Source organism: Blennius ocellaris, assembly GCF_963422515.1.
Source record: "Blennius ocellaris genome assembly, chromosome: 23".
Classification (NCBI taxonomy): domain Eukaryota; kingdom Metazoa; phylum Chordata; class Actinopteri; order Blenniiformes; family Blenniidae; genus Blennius; species Blennius ocellaris.
Genome location: NC_137672.1, coordinates 14,268,660 through 14,291,123, shown reverse-complemented (window position 1 = coordinate 14,291,123; position 22,464 = coordinate 14,268,660). Strand labels below are relative to the sequence as shown.

The 22,464-nt window shown below is 41.9% G+C and overlaps 1 protein-coding gene across 1 annotated transcript in view; it reads left to right on the top strand.

Moving 5' to 3' along the window:
* pcxb (pyruvate carboxylase b) overlaps positions 1-22,464 on the top strand; it is a 303,687-nt gene that overhangs the window by 207,126 nt on the left and 74,097 nt on the right. The window contains exons 13-14 of the mRNA XM_080518797.1: positions 20,447-20,591; positions 21,218-21,307. Coding sequence (XP_080374923.1) covers positions 20,447-20,591; positions 21,218-21,307 — 235 coding nt within the window. The remainder of the gene's footprint in view (positions 1-20,446; positions 20,592-21,217; positions 21,308-22,464) is intronic.

Below are 22,464 nucleotides of genomic sequence, written 5' to 3'. Positions count from 1 at the left end.
TCGGTCTCGACAGCTGCAGCGCTCTGTCTGCCTCCTCTGTCGCTCTTCCGTCAGGCTGTAGGCTGATTGAATTTTAAGTCATGTTAATCCCACAGAACAGGTACTGAATGAAGGAGGGGACAAAGAAGGGAGAGAGAGAAAAAAAACAGAATGCAGGGAGTAAGCCGGGTTGTATTTTTAGAAAGATATTCTCTTCTTTCTTTCACTTGTCCTGCATCTTCCAAATAGTCACTTTTCTCCACATTTATCCATTTATCTGCATCTTGATCCGCTCGGTTTTTCCTCGATTCTTTCGGCTTTCTTTGTCCTTTATCTGGTGGAAAAGAGTGTTCGGATCCCGGCGAGGAGCAGTCGAGAGCTCTGTGATCTGTCTCCGGCGGCGTCACGCATCAGACTAAAAGAGAGAGAGAAAAAGAGGGAGGCATGAAGATGAGGTGCAGAAAGGAGAATAGCGGGGGTGAGGTGGCAAGGCAGTGGGAGAGGGAAAGGAGGGAGGTAATGTATGCGTGTACACTATATGAGGAGGGAGAGGGAATACTGGCAGCATCAAGGAACTGGACAGAGATGAGAAAACACAAGTTATTAAAGTAGAAATATACAATACATAGGCAATGTTATTCTCACTCCATATAAAATGAGTCTTTTTTTTTTAATCCCACTTTCAATATTAACCTCAGTGCCATTGAATCAACATTGAGTCTTCACTAGAATATCAGGGCACAAGTACCTCCAGCAGGCATCCTCATGTAACAAACAACAAGGACATGCCACATTCAAATCTACCAAAAGCAATTGAATGCCATTCAAAAGACTGATTTGCCAGCGACTTTTACAATAGTCGCATTAACAATGTGTTAAATATAGAAGAGAGACATTTGAGTGAATGCCATTCAGCAAAAAAATTATATCAAAAAAAGAAGAAGCTAGAAATATTTGAATTTGTGAATTTTCAGTACATGGAATTCATATAATATATGGATTTATTTGAGGCAAGACCTAGATGTGTCTGATAGTATAAATAATTTGCAGAAAGTGATTCCTCATAAAACACCCAGTGCTCCCATATAGTCTGAAATACTCCACATTCTCATTGGGAAAACTGGAGAAGAGTTGATTGTGACCAGTTTGTGTTCTTGTTTTTTTTTTTTTTTTTTAAGTTCCTCCACCAGCCTCTTTCATACAGCGTTCTTCACATGCACTTGTTCTTCATCCTCACCTGGCCAGCTGGCGACTGTGGCTCAGTTGGTGCAACAAGTCCTTTGGTTGTTTTTGCGGTACACCCAACTTGCGGCGTCCGATATTGCAATGAAGCCATCGCTGTTGGTGTGTGAGTCTGTGATGGATGGATGGGTGGATGTACGGATGGAGACTGACATCTCAGTTGTAAATCCTCCCGGGTCGAATTTCACGCGGAGGATTTCTGCTTGTAAGAGTGTTATTAGACCATGTTGGATGGCCCGTCTTCTTTTCGGAGGCGGAGGGAGGTTCAAGAAGAACGGAGGAAAGAGTGGGAGAAAAAAAAAAAAAAGTTGGCTGGTATGACGAGCAGAAGCCCGGCTCTTAGTGCCTGAAGCAACTGTGGGTCAGAGTGGGAGCAGAGGAGGATGATTAAGAGAGAGCGGGAACATGAGTGCCGCCTGGTGAGGACAGAGAGGGAGAGATGAGAGAAGAGGCCAAAGATCTCTGGGGGCGAACGGGAGATAAGTCAGGAAGAAGGGGTTTAGAGAGTGATAGAAAAGAGGAGTGGATGGACTGATAGGAAGGCGATAGGAACAAGTGTTGCCGATACCACTTCAAACGCTGGTTGAGCACTTGATTTCCCTGAGACGCCGATAGCTGCTGGAAATAGCCGTTTAATGAAAACCGTCTGCTTGGTGCAAGTGTGCTTGTGGGTATGTGTGAGTGTGCGTGCGCATGCGTGCACGTGTGTGTCCACTTCATTACTAAGACTTGTACCTGTGTCATCAAAGCTATTGGATCCCCGAATTAGAGCATTTCAAATAATCAGTTATGTCCTCCTGTGTCGAGAGTTCCACACTAACAATGAAACAGCACAAAGACAGAAACGAAGATGTTTGGTTTCTTTGTGCGTTTACAGATTTTCCATGTATCTCAATTTCTTCCCTGCAGTCAATTTATGGCTTCCATTTTTCTCAATCTGTGCTCCACCTTCCCGTTTATTCCCTCTACATTTCAAGCATTTGCTTCTCGTTGCACTGTCATACATCTATCTGCCTGGAATGTATTTGTCTTTCTTTACTGTCTATTTTGTATTCTACGACCCGGAGTATTTTTAACCTGACAAGCTGCACCTCCCTGAAAGCAAGGTCCAGCAAGGAGAAGTTTGATATGTGATTTCAGCCGGTCGTTTCCCCTTTACAGCGCTGTGTTTGACGGCCCGTTGATTCACAATTAATCAACCCTCTAGTGGTGTTGCACCCAGCTCCATTGTCAGGCAGAGTGACCTTGCTGAGTGAAATAAACTAGCCTTACCTACTGCTGGGCGACAGATGAAGGGGTGGGGGTGTGGGGGGGTGGATTAAAAAAAAATGTCACTACTAGAAGAGTCATTGGATTAGGAATTGGATAATTATACATCACAATAGATTCAGGGAAACTCGCAGTCAGTGCACGTGTGCACATCGTACTTCTTTTTCCAGATACATTGCAAGAAACCAATCATCTCCTGGTCAGAGGTCGGAGGTTTTGTGTCCTTGGAACATGTCCTGTGTCCAGATCGGTCTGGTTAAAGTCAAGCATCCACGGGGAAGTTTTATTTATTTATTTATCTTTTCTCCGCAGGACGGAGAACTGAGCAGAGAGATTGGCAGGCTCTTTACTTCATTCCGAGTAAATCTGCTCTTAATCAGAAGGGGGGCAGACCTGTTCTGCTTCGGTCAGGCTAAATTAGCCCTCAAAGTGAAAACAGTTGCTGGGGAGTTGGCCCACTGACCCAGGGCCGAGCGAATCCATCAATTTATTCGTTTATTTATTTATTTATATCCATTACAGCCTGGTTCGGTGGTCAACCCGCTGGCGGTGTCAACAAACTGGAAACATCTCAGTGTCGAGTTTTTAAGTGACTCACGCGGGGCGAGGCCACCACTTGCAGCAGATGGTATTCATTCCTGATTACCGGATGCTAAATGAGCTTCTCCCGAATGTTTCATTACATATGCAAATTAACATATGCATGATCTACTGTATGTGTGACCTTAGAGTCACACTTGCACTATTTCTACCCTTTTACACTTGTTTGCCACCACCACCTAGCAACAGCTGTATGGCAGTGGCATTGTGGTTTTTGTAGTGTATTCTTGGTTCTTGTTAAAATTACAAACTTTTTTTTCTTTAATCTGGTACATATTGTCAGTGTAACTCCAAAAATGACACCTTTTTTCCCCCAACAGAACATAATGTCACTGTGACCTTGCCTGGGAAACATGTCCAGATGTTGTCACATTGTCATGTACAACAGGAGTATTTCTCCTCCTGTTCAAAATGACTGGTTATGGGTTATTATCAGTTTTCATATTTGGATATAAATAAAATAATAAAAAAAAAATCAGATTACCGGTAATTTGATTTATAGCTTTGATGCCAGTAATGCAAAGGAAAACAATAACAATGTTTGTTATGTGTACATTTGTTTGTGTGTGCATGCCCATAGATGTATGGGCACTTGACCCATTGACACCAAGACCGAAACGATACCTGATAAACCATTGTTTATCATGAAAATTTAAAATGTTTGTTTACTTGAGTACAATTCATAAACGTGTAAAATCCCTCTGTTACTCAAGAAGTAAAATGTGTAATTTTACCAAAATCTCCCTTTTAGTATCTGCATTTCTATATAACAGTAAAGTAGCACATCCTTCGACAGCCTGTCAGTGTTTTTCTTCAATGTTTCTGTCCTCAGACCAACACTGCCACTGCTGACAGGGAGCAGCCCACAAGTCCTGCTATTTCACTGACACTCCAGTCATGTGACCGTAAAAATCTGACCCTTGTCAAAGTTGCTCACGTTTCCATCCACCAATTTGTCCCTGCATCCAGCGCGACTGTTCACCTGCCACCTGAAAGAAAGAGCTAAAATGGGATAGTTTTTTTTTTTGCTTAATGTCTCGCAACACACAGAGCGACAGGTGAGGCAGAAATGTGTGTGGCTCGAATCAAACTATGAAGCCTTGACGGCAGCTGAGCAACATGCCCTTGCCGGCAGCAAGAATGTATATTAGTATTTTACTGTGTGCGAGAGAGGGAAAATGGGGAGACATTTCTCAGCGACGCGGTTGTGGTTTTGTGTACTTTCTCAGTGAAGTGCGAAAGTTTGAGACATTTCAGAAGTTTAGTTGCTTAATGATCACGCAGAAGCGTCTGATGAGTCCCAAAAGTCATGCACTGCATGACAAGGACCCCAAACATGCAGGCATTAAAAACCAGCAACGGCAAGAACAAGGAGTCCTGCAACAGATGGTGTAACCCCCACTGAGATGATTTGAGTTAGTGAGTGATTACATCCAGAGAAACACGTAGATAAACTTCATGAAAATACCCCGTTGCAGTGTGACTCTTCTACTTTTTTTTTTAATGTCGAACTTACCTGACTGAATCTTTAAAACATTTATGAAACCTTGGAGAGCTGCTGTGAAATATTATTCTAACCTTCATATATTTGCACTTTGATTGAGGGTATTTGGGTTATTTGGGTATTTGCCTAATTTTTCTTTGGCTTGTCACGAAGTGAAGACGTCTTTCCGTACGTGTAAACGAGTCACGGTAAAGTTCGTGAGACGCAGCGGCTTAATATAGGCAGCACTGGAACAACAACAACAACAACACATGCCCTCATTGAGCAGCAGTGCACACAAACATACATAATCATCAGTGTGTTAAATACATAACTTCACACATGACCACACACACACATATATATATATATTTGCAACATATCCTAACGGGGCATAATCGAAAATGCAAACACACACACACACACACACACAGTCCAGAGAATGGAATTATTGCATGATTGCATGACCCTGCTGTTCGACACACACACATTCACAAGCACACTTTCTCAGCTGTGATGCCAGGGGTAAATGGTGTGGAGGCTTAGATCGAAGGGCAGATCCCCGTCTATTTGTCTCAATCGAGGGATAATGACAGACAAGGACAGACACACACAACATGCACAACAAGCCACACAACAATGCCTTCTAATTTTGCTCTTGGAGCTGTTTGCATGTCATTGTCCTTTTATTTATTCCCCTTGCATTAGTAATAGTCTCTCTAAATGATTTCCCAGTTACTACCGGCAGACTGTATTACCAGTCAAGGGCTGCAGTAAATGAAGTGCAGGAGAAATATGCGGGACCACATCTGTCTGTGTTGCTTTATGTGCAATTCTAACTGAATGACCTGGAGGACAAAAGGTGAAAGAAAACGGAAGAAAAATATGTCAGAGGGAGTTTTTTTTTTTAATGCATTATGAACTGTTATAAAATGAAAACATATGAGAGGCTACTGTTGCACATTAAACACATGAGCCTGTGCAAAAAAAGTGAGACGTTGGGAAGGGAAGAAAATCCTGTTTAAAGTGAAAATACAAAGCTGGGAGGTGCAAATGAAAAGATTGCAAATGAGATTTTGTTTGCTGATTAAATTCTCCTGAAATAGGCTGCAGTTTCCTGGCATTAGTTTCCTGTTAACAAAGAAAGCGGGCTTTTGTGTCGCTGATTCACAGATAAAGGCAGAGGGTACTAAGTCACATACATTTAGTAACAAGATCATGGAGAATAATCAGTAGAGAGCGAGTCCAAGGAAGATTATTTAATGGTCTGCATATTCAGCTTTTTCTACTCAAGGCCCTGCATCTGTTCTGCAGTATGTGGCACAGTTTATTCTTTTACCATGATTGCACTGCGCCTCGCCCTTGTGGCTATTTTTTTTGGCAGTAAAATTCTTGTTTGACTCATTTCTAACATTGCAGATTATGTAGAGCGATGTTTGCCCCCAAAGAAAAATTTGCCTCTTTGTAACTTCCCCACGAAATACAACAAAACTTTGTTTGTAATCTGGGGAATATCTCCACGAGACACTGCACAGGGAGTAGCAGTGTCTCACTACTTTGACATGCGTTTTCAAGCAGCAGGAGCAGTTTGTTGTTTTTTTTTTTTGCAAAACGCTCTTAAACTCCCAACGGAGTCACAGTTGGATTAACGTGTTTACGTGAGTGAAACCACTCTCAAATAATAAAGCTAAAATTGCACACAGCTTCATGCAATTAAGCTTATTCTGACGACAAGAATAATTGCATTAGCGGCATCTGAGCATGTTGTTTCCATTGACTCCACCTCAGTCACATTACTCCTTTAATCGCATTACGCCTGGATTATTTGGTGTGCGAATAAACATGGCTAATAGACATTTCTCACAGTAGGACACTGCCGCTTGTTAAATGCAGGTGCAGCTACGAGTATTAATAAACGGCCGCACTCAGTTTAGTTGTCCGGCGCCGGAGCACTGGCGCTGCTCGTGCCCCCCCCCTCCCCCCCTGGCAGAGCTTACTGGCACAACTAAGTGGAACTGAGCCATGGTTTCACCTGTGCTGTTCACTGCTGTTGAGGATTATAAAAGTCTGGGGCTTTGGCAAGTTATTGCTGCCAGGATGGCCGTTTCAGCACCGCGGTCAGCGCACATAAACCATAGACGCCGATTCATAAGAGCACACATTAGGGGGGAGGGGGGGGGGGGGGGGGGGGGGGGAGGGTTGCTCCAATCAAAGAGCATTAAAAACCCAAATGTGAAGACCTATAAATACAGAGTAGAAAATCATGAGCAGCCATGATAAGGCTATAAAAGATGTTCAAATAAATAATGCACGATGTTCTGTGCTGAGAAAATCAAGACAGTTATAGTACATTGTGTAAATAAGAGACGGCTGTTAGTCATTTGGTGTTCTGGGCACCCCGATTTCCTGGAAATAGAGACTGTGTATGTTTTAGCATTAAATGTCTAAAGCGGAGCCATAGATGGAGAGAAGGAATTAAACATAATCTTGCCAGTTGAGTCAACATTTCCAATTTTGTTTGTTGTTTTTTTTTAATAGGAGTCCGGGTATCTTTGGCCAATATTTGTTAGTGTAAAACCAGAGATGAGTCACCTCCTCAGTGGTGATGGTACTCAACCACATAGCCATTAGATGAAATGCATTACTTTGCCAGGACAGTATTGAGACTTGGGCTATTATCATGACGGCAAAAGGGGAACGAGTGGAATTGAATTTCCTCGCAGCATCATACAGAATATGATGGAGACGAGACACGCTGCTTCACTTTGATCTCCACTAGGCAACATGTGACTCACCGAATCCTGTTTTTCATGCTCTTGGTTGTGTCGCCTGTCACCTGAAGTGGCTGCGAGATAATTAGAACGCATCCTAGGCGGATGTCTTTATATAGAAGAAAAGTTAACTCAGCTGAAGAATGTCACAAATACACCCTTTATTGAATTATACAATATATTTAACCAGACGGTTTTTTTGTTTTTTTTATTCTCTACAAAGTGAAGTGTGAATCACTGTTTCATGTGGTCTAGTGCAATAACCTAGCACTTATCTTCTGTACCTCTTTACTTAACTTGTGATCCCAGGGGGCTGAAGCTGAATGTCGTTGTGTGGACAGATAAAGCCTGCACAAATTGTGAGTCCATCACAGAGCAAACACAGAGAGGCAGGCAATCACACACACACACACACACACACACACACACACACACACACACACACACACACACACACACACACACACACACACACACACACACACACACACACACACACACACACACACACACACACACACACACACACACACACACACACACACACACACACACACACACACACACACACACACTCATGAATTACTCTCAAACACACAAACGCCACACAGAAAAAAACCCTTTCAGCCTGAAGCTGAAGGGAAAATGCTGCGATGTCAATGCTCCAACCAATACACCAGTAAGAAGCTGATAGCTTACCTCAAACTTTTTTCTTTTCACCAAACATCTTGTTGAGCATAATATAATTGATCTAACAAGGTTGATTCACATTGAATCTAAAGAACCTTATTGCCTGTAATGAATATAAGTCAAGCTTTTGTTTGCTGGAATCAGGAGTGAGTTTTGAATAAAAACTTCAGAAACAAGAGGAGCATGCTGGATGTGATTCACTATGTCTCTGGAAGCCTTGGGACAATGGTAGTTCAGCCGCTTGTGGTGAAGGATGTTGTTTAAGGTGCTTCATCTAGGAGTATTTGGACGGCGGTGCGAATGACGTGTTATGGCAGGAGCAGGTGGAACTGGATGCTGTAGACTGCATATCAAATTGGATGCAACAGTCATTTGCAAAGTTTGTACAAAGACGCACTGATAAGTGCGTCTCTGGGCACCCACATGTCTGTGTCTCATTACTGGTATTTATAAATCGTCGTTCCAGCTGTTCAAATTAACGTATTTTCATTATCTTTATTTCAGAAAATTTAATTCATGTCATTAAAGAAAAAAGTTTTGGTCTGCAAAACCTTTGTTTTTTGTTTTTTTCCCCCAAATATCAGCTCTGCAGGAAGTCTTGTATTTAAACCGGTATGGTAGATTAGAATTTGTCACTTTTGAAATTTTATGAAATCCAGCCTATTATAAAAGCTATTTCCTAATATTGCATGTTTTCCGCCTTCTTTAAGTTCAAGGTCAACATTTTTCCTCCCGGGTGGCAATTAGTTTCGCAGGCAGTAGAAAAACCTCAGTACACAAGGAGACAACATATACAGAAAATTACACTACAAGTCACGTAAAAAAAAAAAAAATCACAGCAGGAACAAATTACTTTTTGTCCGTCTTTTCCTCATAGAAGTGGGCATCGGATATCCAGACAGAAGCAACTGGAACTTCAGTATAGTGGTCGTCTGTGGTTTGCCAGCGTCAGTCTGACCTCATTTTAAACAGGTCTGTGAGGGCATTTTGGGCTACGCCAGCAATTTCTCTGCACTCGGCATGGCAATGCCCAGCACTCTTGTGCTTGTACATTTCTCATGCTTGCATTGTAGCCACCCAGCAAGAATCTGCTCGACAAATATTCTTTAAAATGACAAATTTGCGAAATGGTTCGTTAGAGTAGCAACACTTGACGAGTATTTTGTCGCCTTGTCGGCTCAGACCTGACACCAAAATGTCTTTTAAATGACACAGTACATCATTCCTGAGTGTTCAGTGAGTCATCGCTAATTAGGCTGGTAAGAGTTGTTCAGTGTTTAACTACAACATTTCTTTAGGAGATAAAAGTGAAAAGCATGACTTGAGAATTTATGTCTTGCTCATATTCACTTCTTGTACTGTCATCTTGTTATTGTTTTTCTTTTCTTTTTTTTCCCCTGTACTGTAAGATGAGCCATTGAGTTTTCTGCTGATGGTTTTATTCTTGAATTGATTTCCGTGTTTTCTGTTTTCTGCTTTTAAAGTGCATAAACAATGGCGTGGGTCGGCTGCTTGATGCTCTTTACAACAAAGGCTTCAGGGTCTGTTTGAACTGTGACCTATGATAAGGTGTGTCGCCGGCTTTGTTGAAAAGATAACAGGTAGACTTAACGTGACGTCAAGGGTTATCAGTATGTTAATCAAATGTACTGGAAAACAGCTATGAAAGTAACTCTCCAATACACCGTCTGGTGTGTGTGTGTGTGTGGCTTTAAGTCTTAATTATAGCAGGCATCGGTCTGAATGACAATTTGAGATTGTAAATTAAAATAGAGCTTTATCTTAGATGCCATCATGATAGTTAAAGCAATTAAAAGCTTTTTATTGTAGGTATTAAGCAATTAGACACATTTAGGTGTTGTAAGGCCCTCGGTCTCTACACACTGTGAGGTCTCACAGCAAGACGACCAATCAAACGCTTCATTCCTGTGCTTTGGATTTTTTTTTTAACAGAAATCTATTCCAGCGTGCGGTGAGCTTATCCATTATAAATACACCGGTGATTCCTGATTGTGAGTTCATATTCATCACACATTGCTGTAACCTCCCCCTGAGCGGGCGTTACGGAGATGGATGTTAAATTACACATCAGCCCTAAAACCAAAATTAGATTTCACTTTTGACAGGTCAACAAGATCCGTTTGACGGGAGTAAAAGTCGACCAACAGTTCGACCGTCAGAAGTGGCTTTCTTTTATCAAAACCACCACCACCTGAAGCTTATCTGCTGACTCCAATCTTAAATAGCAGAGGAAAATAATTCAGCTTGTATGTTCAAATAAATTTCTTCGTACTCCTGCCAGTGGTCTGGGGCATGAAAGGTGCTCCTCACCTTGTTAAAAGATTTTTTTTTTTTTTTTGATTCTCCATTCAGGTTTTCATACCCGCAGGGCCGTGAAGAGTCGGTGTAAAGCTCAGTTTGGTTGGCAACCTAATGATTGAATCTCAAAAATGAATGAAGCTGTTTTTCTTTCTTAACCGCACTGTATTACTGTTAAACGGCGAGAAGTGTTTGCTCTGCCTGCTGTCATTTGCTTTTTTGTAACCTTGAATTTCAAAGTTGCTGAACGAAAGGCTATTTACTCACTCTGTTTAGGTAGAAATCAAAAGGCCAGGTGTCTTTCTGAGCTGTGACTGAACGGCTACAAGACTTTCAATGGGAAACAAGAGCTTTTGATTACCGCGATTGGCTGACCAGCGGCACGGCTTCACCGCTCGCTCACTCGGTGACAGACGTCAGAAAAAGGCAACGGTGTTCTTTTGTTTTTACCATCTGAATCTTCTCAGTTATGAAAACTCAACAAGTCTAGCAGACGTTGTGTTTTCACAATCGAATGTCTGTTTATACTTTGCCTTCAGCACAAATAAGCTCAAACTTGATCAGTGGTGGGCGTCTGCGTGATTGGAATTGTAATAAGATTTATTGAACTTGAGATCTCAAGAGTGGAAGTATGAATTCCTAATGCTTTCTGCAGGTGCTAAAAGGTTGAAGAGTCTCTCTGGCTTTTTGCTTGTACATTTGTTCTTTTTGTGTGTGTGTGTGTGTGTGTGTGTATTGGCTATTTTGGAGAGAGGTTTCCCCCTTTACAAATATCGGCTTTAAAAATGTCTGTTAATAAAAACTAAGAAATAAAAGAAGAAAAAACTCAAACGAATATCAGACTAACAATTGATTATGGGTGGATGGAAAGCCTATAGAACTTAACAGAATCCCATTATTACCTCAGGTTTGGCTATATTCTCGATTCTCAAGCAATTAAGCCTGGTTGACTCACTCCTATTTTTTTTTCCCCCCAATGTGATCATGAGACGAGCATTCACAAGTTCAAGTATAATTAACATGGAAGCTCAAACACCTGCTAACAGAGTCTGAGACAACACGCTCTGTGGGTTTAGAGTACATCGTGAGTCGTTTAATGCGTCACAGGCTGCTTAAGGATTCCCAAAATACCACTAAGTAGCAATCTGTTTTAATAAGCTTGCGTCTGTGGATCCTCTGAAAGAGTCTAAGAAGGCCTTCTTTTTAGCAAGTTCAGCACCCAGTTTGTTGATACCAAATGACTCACAGCTTAAGGAAAATACACCAGATATAGTTATTAATCTAGGTAAATGTAACCTCCCTTGTGCTCTCAAAGCTGGCGTGTGTGTTTATGTATTATTTAATGATGAAATACTGGCGGCGGTTGCCCGATGGATCAAAAATACCACAGGCATGTTATGTCTGTGTCCGCTTCATGTGTCCACCATCGCCATCTCCTTCCAGTTATAATAATGTGTTGTCCTCACAAAGCACAGCAAGGTTTTTTTTTTAATATCTAACTATAGTGCAGACCACTGGAGAAAAACTGTCAGCCCTTTATGTCACAACAAAACGTATTTTGTAGCTGCGCAGCACTTTCTTTTTGAACTGCTGTTAGTGGACAAACTGACAAAGTCGGCCTCTGTGTGAACTGGAACGAATACCGGCGCTACTGAGTGTAGCCCTTTGCCTGTTTGGGGGCAAGTGAGGCCAAAATATTGACTGCTGCTCATGCTTTAAATTGTTAAAATCTGATTTGTAGTTCGACTGGACACATCCTGATAGCAGTGCAGGAGCTGCTCTTTCACCAGAGACTCGCTCGGTCTTTGAAGTTCAGCAGCAATTTCAGCACCATGGCCAGCGCCAGCTCGCAGGGAGACGGCTGAAAAATACTCCACGGCGAGAGGCTCAAGATGCCGTCCGTGTGATCTGTTTTGAAAGCTTGAAATATGCCTCTCTGCTTTCTTGTTTTTTCCTTTAAATAAGTCGGACCTAATTTTTGCTACTGTATCAAATGAGGACGGCCTTGTCTTCCAAGTGGCTCGTCTTCCAAGCCCAAGGCTGTTGGTCGGATCTCCCACCTCGTTCTGTCCGGAATGACCTTGGACCAGACACACGAGCCTCAAATTGCTCCCACGGGCGTGTGAGCACCTTGCGTGGCAGCCGTCACTGTGGGCGTGGGAGGGTGTGAATGAATGGTTAACAACTGGCTGGGATGCGAGTTTGCCTGATGGACTGGCGAACTGTCCAAGGTACCAGCCTTCACTCATAGTCCGCTGGGATTGAGTCCAGCATCCAGTGACCCTGATTCAAAAGGTGGATGTGTGACCCTGATGAATCAAGAGACATTTCATGAAAAACTACCATCCTCGAGAAATTAGCTACTTATTTATTCATATTTAGGTGATTTTTTTTTTTTTTATATAAGAAAAAGCTCACTCATGAACCGCAAGTTGAAAATTACTCTGCCATGGAGTGGTGATATGAGTTATTACTGGAAAGATCTCTAATCAGATGTTTTTTTATTTCGCCAAGGAAAAAGCCTTGTAGCACATGTCAGATCCTGATTCCAGATTTAATTTGTCGGCTCAGCCATGAAATAGTCGCGCACTGATTTGTTATCTTTGTAACAGGGAATGTTAAGACGGGAATGTTTTTTGAAAGTGGCAAAATGTGCAGACCTCCGCTGCTTTCCCTTCTGTCCGTGACACATTTGCGGCGTGTGTGTGGCAGGCCAATGGAATCGCGCGAATGTTGCTGGCATGGTGAATAGTCAAAGGCCACTTTGAAGACAGTTGAGAAATAAAGAAGGAATTAGAGGGCAGAGAATTAAGGCATGACCTTTTAGTTCAGGAGAAAATGGAGGAGGGAGTGTGATCACAGTTGTTTGCTCAGTGCAGAATGTGATCATCAGTGCTGACTTGCTCATCCTTCCCCGGACACAAACAACAAACAGTCACACGCAGATAAGGACACGGGAGACAAGAGTGCAAACAAACACATGCACACAGCCGCTGGCCTGCCGACCTTCTAACCGGCCAATCGGCGGTCCGTGGCAAAGTCGTTAACGGCCAGCTGCGACCAAGACAAATGAGCGGCATGACGCTGAGTTACGCGTGTTTGCATGTTTTTGCTTGCGTGTCGCTGTGTGTCTGCGGAGCGTAGAATCATAGGAGAGCCTTTGTATCTTCTTGCATCTTTGTATTCTTTGTGCTTGGGGATTCAATTGTCATGTGTCTTGTCTCTTGGGGTAATTCGAAGCTGCAATCAATGTGTGAGGTCGCATACAGGTTTGTGTGTGTGTGTGTGTGTGTTCATCTACTGCTCAAGCTGTGTGTGTCTGCGTGTGTGTTGATCTTGTTTATGTCATGCCTTAACCACTGGGCCACTGGTTAAGGCATGACGGATGGGGATTGGGGAGACGGAGGAGAAGAGGAGAGAAAAGACGAATGACCTGACAGCTCCCCTATTCAATTCCTAATCACTGAGGGAGTTTGGAGGCCGTGTGATGGAGGGAGGTAGTGTATGTGTTGGGAGAGGATCTACGATCTCTATGTGTTATGTACTTGGAGTATAAAAGCAGTGCGTGTGCGTGTGTGTATGTGTTGCATGTAAGATAAAAACTCCAAACATTTTCCAAGTGTTGGTGGCTTATGAAATGTTCAGCTTTGAGAACATGTCAGTCCAGATGATTTTTATTTATTTATTTATTTTTTCAAGAAGTGGGAATGGAGTCTGTATTTGAAGGTGTGGTAACGAGCCTACGAGGCGGCTCTCTTCACACGGACCACGAACGGCGCGGCCTCGTTTGCAAAAGGCATTTGGGGGGAGATGAATTGTGGATCGAGGTGAGTCGGAGACACGCACAGCCTCAAAACGGAGATTTCACCGAGCATCTTTTTGTAGTTGAGTTAGGATTCGAAAACTGCTGTGTGGTCGTGGGCGGGAGTGACATTGCAAGCCTCTGATTCTACTCAGATGTCTTTTGTCCGCACGCATCATTTCTTTAAAACAAGCAAATACACCATAGTACTCTCTCGGTCTGAATATAAGGCAGGCTTTTTATTTATTTATTTAAACATTAAAAAAAAAAAACTTGTAGAGCCCCATGGCTGGTAAATGGTATTCACCAGCCAAGTTAGTTCTTCATCTTATTACTTGTTGACTTTTATCTTTTAAGTACAATCTTAGTTGAAATGGCTAATGAAAATTATATGAAAAAAAATCTTTTTTTTTTGTAATTTAAGCATCAAATGCAGTTAAATCTGCTCTGGATTTCTATGTACTTCATTACTGTAAATTAAAATGATCATTGTCATTTGATTTCATAGTGAGAAGACGTAATGTTTGTGTTTGTTTGCCCAGGTGCTACACTGGTTTCCTAATATTTATGGTTACATTGGTTTTTTTCATATTAGTTCCCCTCTGAGTTAAGTTTTTTGGTTTTTTTTTTTTCTTTTCACTTTGCCCACCCTGAAGCCAATTCTAGTCTGTTTGATGACATTGTGGATAAACACATCAGTGGTTCAATTTCAGCAATCTGCTCCTGAGGCTGCCCAGTACTTGGGGGAGAGGTTTTTCTTATTTGTATCTTTTTTTTTTTCTTCTTCATGTTGTTTCTCAGCCAAACTCAGACAAGGTGCAACATCTCTGTTCAGCATGGTGGACGGGACAACTTAATACAGCCGATGTTCTTGAAACGTGTTTGCGCGATGCTGTTTGCTGTCTGCGGCTTTACCATCTCTGCATCCCTGACGTTCTGCTTCATATTTGCAGAGAGCGGTGAATGTTGACTTGACATGAGGTAGACTCTGACTGCAGCATCCGGAATGTTCCGTCCATACACTGTGTGGGTGTGTGTAAATTGAAAGCATCTAAAAGAAGAATGTGTTTCAATTGATTTCAAGTCTGTTGAGTTCTGTTTATATAGCACCAATTACTACGTGTTCCTCGCATGGCACTTTTATAGAGGAGAATACAACAATAAACTCTCTTAGAAACCCTACAGAACCAGTATCAGGAGTGGAAGAGAGGGGGACCGTGATGGATATATGAATATATGTGGGCAAGAGGAACAGATCATGTAAGAGATCTAGCAGGAAGGTACAGAATTACAGGAGAGACTATAACGACAGCATAGCGAACATTTAGTGACCTGCAATCTATAAATGTATGGAGCGTGCGCAAAGGAGAGAAGCTCATTATATTTAGAGTTTCCCTGCAGTCTGGACCGACAGCAGCTAAACTAGAAAATTATTCCGACTGTCTCAAACCAGTCTGAAGGAAGTTTTAAGCTTGATGCTAATGGTACAGTCTGTGCCAACTGAAAATGTGTTGTTTCCTTGTGAGATGACTAATAATTTAAATATACAGTATGTGTCATTCCACATCTGGATAGTCTATATGAAACATTTTTTTTAATCGCTTGAGAACTTGGAGTGTATCGCCGGGTATCTCATGGTTCTACATGCCTACGAAAGAAAATATTTCCAGAAAATCGTGATTCACGCAACCTGTTTTTTTTTCAATCACGCCATTTGGTCATGCTTTGTTCACGTTTAAATTGAACCATGACACCGTTTGTTGATGCACACCAGGCTCGGGAGTGCAACGTTCACACCTCACCAAATATCCAGGCAATAACCCCAGTTTGTACCAACCAACGCTGCTAAATGTCAAAACCCAGGTGAAAATGAACCTGCTGCTCTCATTAGAAATGTATGGAAATTCATAATGATCATTTAGTTTGATGTACAGGAAGTAGATTAATGTAATGAATGTGGCTTTTTTTTTTTTTACTTCCTTCAAAAAGAAAACTAGTGATATAGCTTATTCTTTCAAATGTTATGTTTAACTGTGGATCTGCAGTGTTTTCACGGGGATGTCGGCCTGGTCCTGTGTGAGTTTACATTGCTGCGGCCGTTTGTGTCCATGTGGGGCAAAATGTCCGCATTCAGAGCAGCTCCTATCACTCTTATGTTCCCCTGCTACTTTTGAGGGTTGAAATATTTATGTCGTACATAAATAAAAAACAGTCTGGCCAGTAATACAGTAACACCTGATTTTTTTTTTCTCACAACCACCCCACCTACTCACCTCATAATGAAAAATGACATCCAATCCCAGTGCAGACAGCTTGCCCACAACGAGAAGACATAAACTAGCAGGAATGTGTTTTATTTTCTTCCCTGAGAAATCCAGACTGCATTTTACTATCAGATGTAAATTATGTCTGTATTAACAAGATGAATATGTGTGTTACACCTATGGCGCCTTGTACCGCAACAAATACCACCAGATTTTTAGTGCAATCATTTTTTTTTCTGGGATTTTCTTTTAATTAAAGTCGAACTTCAATGAAAAGTATGTTCCACAAATAAGGTTTAGCCTCTTCAAACTGGAGGTGCTGAACTGCACTCGATCCAACAGCGCGGGATATCAATACTTAGCTCACATTGTTGCTTTGGCAATCACTACTAGAGCTGATTGCAGTAAGAGTGATAATGACTGTGGGCAGAGTAGCAATAAACCAGAGTTTTCTGGTGCTAAACTCAGTGCCACGAGAAAGGAAGTGGGCACAGACACAACCAGATGTTGTTTTTCAACTTGAACGTTCAGAGAAAATTTTTTGATAGAGGTTTTTAGTGTGCAACTATGAGTTTAATTGTTCATTTTGTATTTTTTTTTTTTTTTAATATGAACAGCAGCTGATGCACGCATGGATTCACATCGAGATGTGTTCACTTCCCCATGAAAAAAAAACAAAACAAAAAAACCGGAACCAGTGTAGTCGTGTGCTTGTGTTCATAAGATGAAAAAGAGCCTCCAATCATCTCTGGCAGACAAGCGTGTGAGCTTGTGTTTTGCATGCGGCGTGCATAGCTCTGATAGCTCTCGCCGAGTGGTTGTTTCAGGGCATCCAAATCAGGGGAGGGCCTCCGCTGAGTGTTTGTGTGTGTGTGTGACATTACTGAGAATGGGATAAAGACTGATGGAAAAAAAATAAGAAGAGATACAGAGCAGTTGCCCAAAGTGTCAGCATTTGTGTGTGTGTGTGTGTGTGTGTGTGTGTGTGTGTGTGTGTGTGTGTGTGTGTGTGTGTGTGTGTGTGTGTGTGTGTGTGTGTGTGTGTGTGTGTGTGTGTGTGTGTGTGTGTGTGTGTGTGTGTGTGTGTGTGTGTGTGTGTGTGTGTGTTAAAATCATTAAGGGAAACATGGAGAGTGAGTGAAGGGAGTGTTTGTGTGTTTGTGTGCGTGATAGCCACAGGCATACAGAGCAGCCTAATAATGAACACATTGATCCGATACAGCAGAGAGGAAAAGGACAAACCTCGGTGTATAAATGCAATGTCTATTTTCTCTCTTCATTATCTCCCAGTTGTTGATTAATAACTTTTCTGCTGTTTGTCTGTCGCTTTATGTCTCAGTCCCGCCGTATTTATATCTATTTATACCCTTTGGTTACCCTCCTTCCCATTATGCTCACACATTAGGTTTGTTTATGCATATAAATTATAGATGAAGATGGCAACTTAAAGTGAGAAATAACTAAAAAGTCTAAAGTCGTGCAGGTGGAATGTCAAATGCCCGAAAGCTATAAAAAAAAAAGCAAAAAGTAAAGAAAAGCATTTAACACTGAGTTTCGTTTTCTTCCACTCATTTTCTTCCGTTGTTTATTTCCAGCAACTCATCCTTGAAGTATTTTCAAGTGGGCTGTAAAATATTTCCTGTCAAGATAAATGATTCCGATATGAATATGTGTTGTAAACTCTGAGGGCAAAAAATAATCCCCAGCTTGTGGCTGGAAACAACATTTTGGAAAGAGATGATGATTTGCTTTAGGCAACATTGGTGATGACTAGTGGATTGTAATTTTGACCTTTTATGTCTTCTTGGAATTATTTAGCTTGGTGGGTTCTCGGTTTTCAATGACTGTTCCAATTAGAAATGGCTTTCTGTTTACATTGCTTTTTAGGAGACCAGTGAAAATGTCTGTCTTTCACTGGAAGATATTCTTAACTAATAAAAGAACCAAAACAACAATGTGTACTTTAATTTTCCACTTGGGGAATTTATTTCTCTGCTTTTAACCCATCATGTCCCTTGTTAACCTGAATTACACGTACTCGGAGCAGAAGGGAGTCCATAGTACTGCGCCTGGGCAGTATATTAAAGATATATACGTTCAAAAAAGCCGAATGGAGCAGCCATGAGTTTTACAGGTATAACTCTTTCAGGCCCATATTTTAGGGCATACTCACCAAATGTTTACCTGCTGAGAAATGAAAGGGTTGTGTATGGGAGATTACTGGCATGCCTGTGGTTGATTATGTATTTTAATGAACATGCCAAAAGCTTGGATAGAGATCTGATTAAAATAGTTGTATGAACGATGCCCAGATTACACCGAGCTGCTCAAAGAGAAGACTGTGACGCAGTGAAGTATGTTAATACAGTTATTGTTGTCAGATGCCACAGGTGAAGGAGAAGACGTCTGCAATAACAGCAGTGGGCAAAAATCTCATCTTGTTTTGATGCACGGCTTGCAGCACAGAGCTTGGCAGTGCGACACAGCAATGGAAGCCCCCACCTCACCCCTCCTTTTCCTCCACAGCTCCGCACCTTGTGGCACGAGGCCGGGAACACACTGTTAGTTTGTATTTGTGCTTATGCACCTCAGAAAATGAAAACCTCTCTTCCCCGGCCAGGCGCGTGATCATCTGGCGAGACAAGCAGACGCTCCCGCCTCAATTTTATTTAGATATTATTAATGTTTTCATACATATATTCCTCTTGGCTCCTGCTTCAATTCCAAACGTATACATCTTATTTGGGCTCTATTGGCATGGCCAGCATGTGCTTTATTCGCCTGAGCACATTGATCTATCAAGTCGAATCCATCTCTCAGTGCTTATAATGAGGTGTGTGTCTGTGTGGTTTGTTTATTGCCAGGCTCCCTTCTCCCAATTATGTGATTCTTGAGTGATTGTGCTGCAGCAATTATTTCAAGCCAGTCCTGGTGTGACTGTCAGTTAAACACCTGAACTGCAGGTGTAAATCCAACCCATCGCTGGCTTGTATTTTGCGGGTGCACATTATATTACTCCACCACTGTGTGTGTCTGTGTGTGTGAGAGAGAGAGACAGAGTCATCCATCTTCAGAATATCTATAGAGATAGTGCGGTGGATGCTGCCTTTCTGGGTTTAGGAGCTGCTTTATATATAATGCCCAGTAGGTCCTGGGGGATTTGGCTTCCCTCTCGACTCCTGAGTTCCCCTATGTGTTTCTGCAAAGGGTTTTCCTTTAAATATCATTGAAGACACCAACACATCAGGCCATATGCAAAGACACTTTTCGCAAACTTGGAGAAATCATCTCTCACACAGTTTACCTTCCTTCATGCAGCCCCCTCCCTCGAGGCCATTAAACGCTGATAAACACGTTTAAAGCGGCTCGGAGAAAATATTAACATATCCTTTCACTCAGCCTCCGTGCTTTTCTTTCCACTAATCTCTCTCGCCTTTCCATTCCCTGTCACTCTCCTTCCTCTTTTACCCTCCTTTTCATTCTCCCCGCCTCCTACAACAGTGCAGAGCAGTCTAACCACATTAAGATGGGTTTACAGTACTTTGAAAAGGAAGAGAAAAAAAAAAATCTGTAACAAATCATGTAATGAAATTAACTCCTAACAATCTACTCGCTCATTCACTCCCTCTGTCATTGTTAATTCAGAGAGCCTAACTGGCGTGATAATACTTTTTGAGGCAAGCAAACAAACAACAACAAAATGGAATGTGTTTACTTTAAGCCGCTGATTTCCCCACGCGTGTGTATTTATCTGTTCGAGCTGAAATTCTGCAGCGTTTGATGTATTCAGGTGTTGGAATGTGGTTTGCGTGAAAATATTGTGTGTCTACAGATGTGTATGTACAGCATACTTCTTCAAATGAACTGCAGTATTGTATTTCATGTTTCTCATCTGGAGAAGCTGGATGTCTGCAGACTGATGGACTGGGGAAAAATTGCAATGTGTACTTTTTTTCACAAATGAGGAATTTGTGTGCTTTTGCGCCTGTCCAATTTACCGTCTCCTCCTCTGTGTCTTTGTCTCCAGACCAACATCCCTTTCCTCCAGAACGTTTTCTCCAATCACCAGTTCCTGCACTCCACCGTGGACACGCAGTTCATCGACGAGAACCAGGAACTCTTCAACCTCAAGCCCACTCAGAACCGAGCCCAGAAGCTGCTGCACTACCTCGGTCAGTCTATAAAACAAACAAATCAAAACTTCACACGGAATAGAATCCACCAATATCTCTGGTAATTGCATATTTTCTGTCATCAGTCTGGAAATTAATAAAACATGAACTCCGTCGCTGCTTCAATCAGATACAGTTCATTGTATATATGCAGATGTATGATGCTCAATGGATCTAAGAATGCACGTTCATGATTTGTTTTTATGTGGCTTCCATTCGCATTTGGGAAATATATTTGCGGTGAAGAGATTAAGTAAGTTCTGTAAAGATTTCATCGTTAAAAAAAAAAAAACTTGAGAAATTGTTTTCATAAAACATGTGCAGATATTTTATGGAAGATTAAATTTCCAGTTTCACAACATCCTTTCAGTAAGACGTGTATAAATAGACAATGCTTAATATCGTGTATTCAAGTCAGTAAGTAAAAGAAACCTGGATGTGTGACGTAAGAGAGGTTCTCAATACTTCAAACTCCCAAATGTACGGGGGAACAAAGCGGGACTATAATCTATATACGCCTGAGGGCTGCTGTTTTATAACCCTCATTGATTTTTGTGTCGTCTTTACAGTATATGAGATATATTACACGAGCAAGTCTGACTCTCTATTTTTATTCTGGTATCCAGGTCATGTGATGGTAAATGGACCAACCACGCCCATCCCAGTCAAGGCGAAGCCTTCCTCCACGGATCCCGTCATTCCCTCTGTCACCATGGGTACGTGAGTCAAATCATCAATTGCACTTTAGAGCATCCGTCGCGTATAGTTCGGTTTCTGCGAGGACTCCGTCCTTCCTCGTCCCATAATCAATGAGACGTGTCGCCCACACATAAAAGCTGTTTGCTCAGTGAAGCTTGAGCAATTAGACAATTGTGCCCAAGCACGGACGTCTGTGTGTGAGGCAAGTCCACCGTCTGAGAATTAAATAATGTAGTAAAAAAATAAGTAAACGGAAGGTGGTAAGCCACAAGACGGTGCCTCAACTTTTCTATTAATATTGGTACGGTGTATCATCCATATCGACTTTATTACATTCGGACTAATTTAGCCAAGCGCTGCCCAAGAAAGGGTCAGGGGCTCCATTTCCCTCGTGGCACCGCCGCTAAAAATGTAAACACTTGTGGATCCATAGGGCACTTTGGATAAAAGCACCCACCAAATGACAAATGGGCTGTCGAACCGTCTGATAGCTGTAGGCGGAAAGGCCTTCTTAAATGGCTCAGTTTAGCACTCAGGGAGGAAACGGGTTTTAGCCCAGAGTGCTCTGCTGAGCCGTGAGTACAGCGGCGAGGGGGAGCAGCCCATTGTTTGCGACGGCAGAAGTTCTCCACTCCTCACCCTGCTCTGCACCGCTGACCCTGTAGTCTCAAAGGAAAGGCCAACAGCCAAGCGGGGCTCTTTGATGAGTTCGTTGAGCTACTTATGCTCTCTGGAGTGGAGCTCAGCCTTTTTTTTTATTCCCTACCTCTCCACAGTTGTAGTAAAACTCGTAAAGGTGAATCTTAAGGCTGAAATATTGATGACATTGTTTTTTTTTTTTTTTATAAAATGTATATCGGAGTGTTTCCATGCTTGGCAAGTTTGGTCTGATTAAAGCTGTTGTGGAGCTCCATGTAGCTCAACACAACACAGTGTGAAAATTAACAATCTGATCATATTTGATGAGTGCACTATCTCTATTAAGTTGCAATTTGGGGAGGCGAAAGTGACACTTAAAAAAAGAGCTCAACAGCTGAGTGGTGCCTTTCACTTCAGGTGATAAATGTTGAGTTTCTAAAAAGCACTGCCCAGCAAGCAACAATATAATGAATATAGAAAAGAAAAGTCTCAGAAGAAATTTCATCTAATCTGGTCACAGTAATTTGCTTTTAAC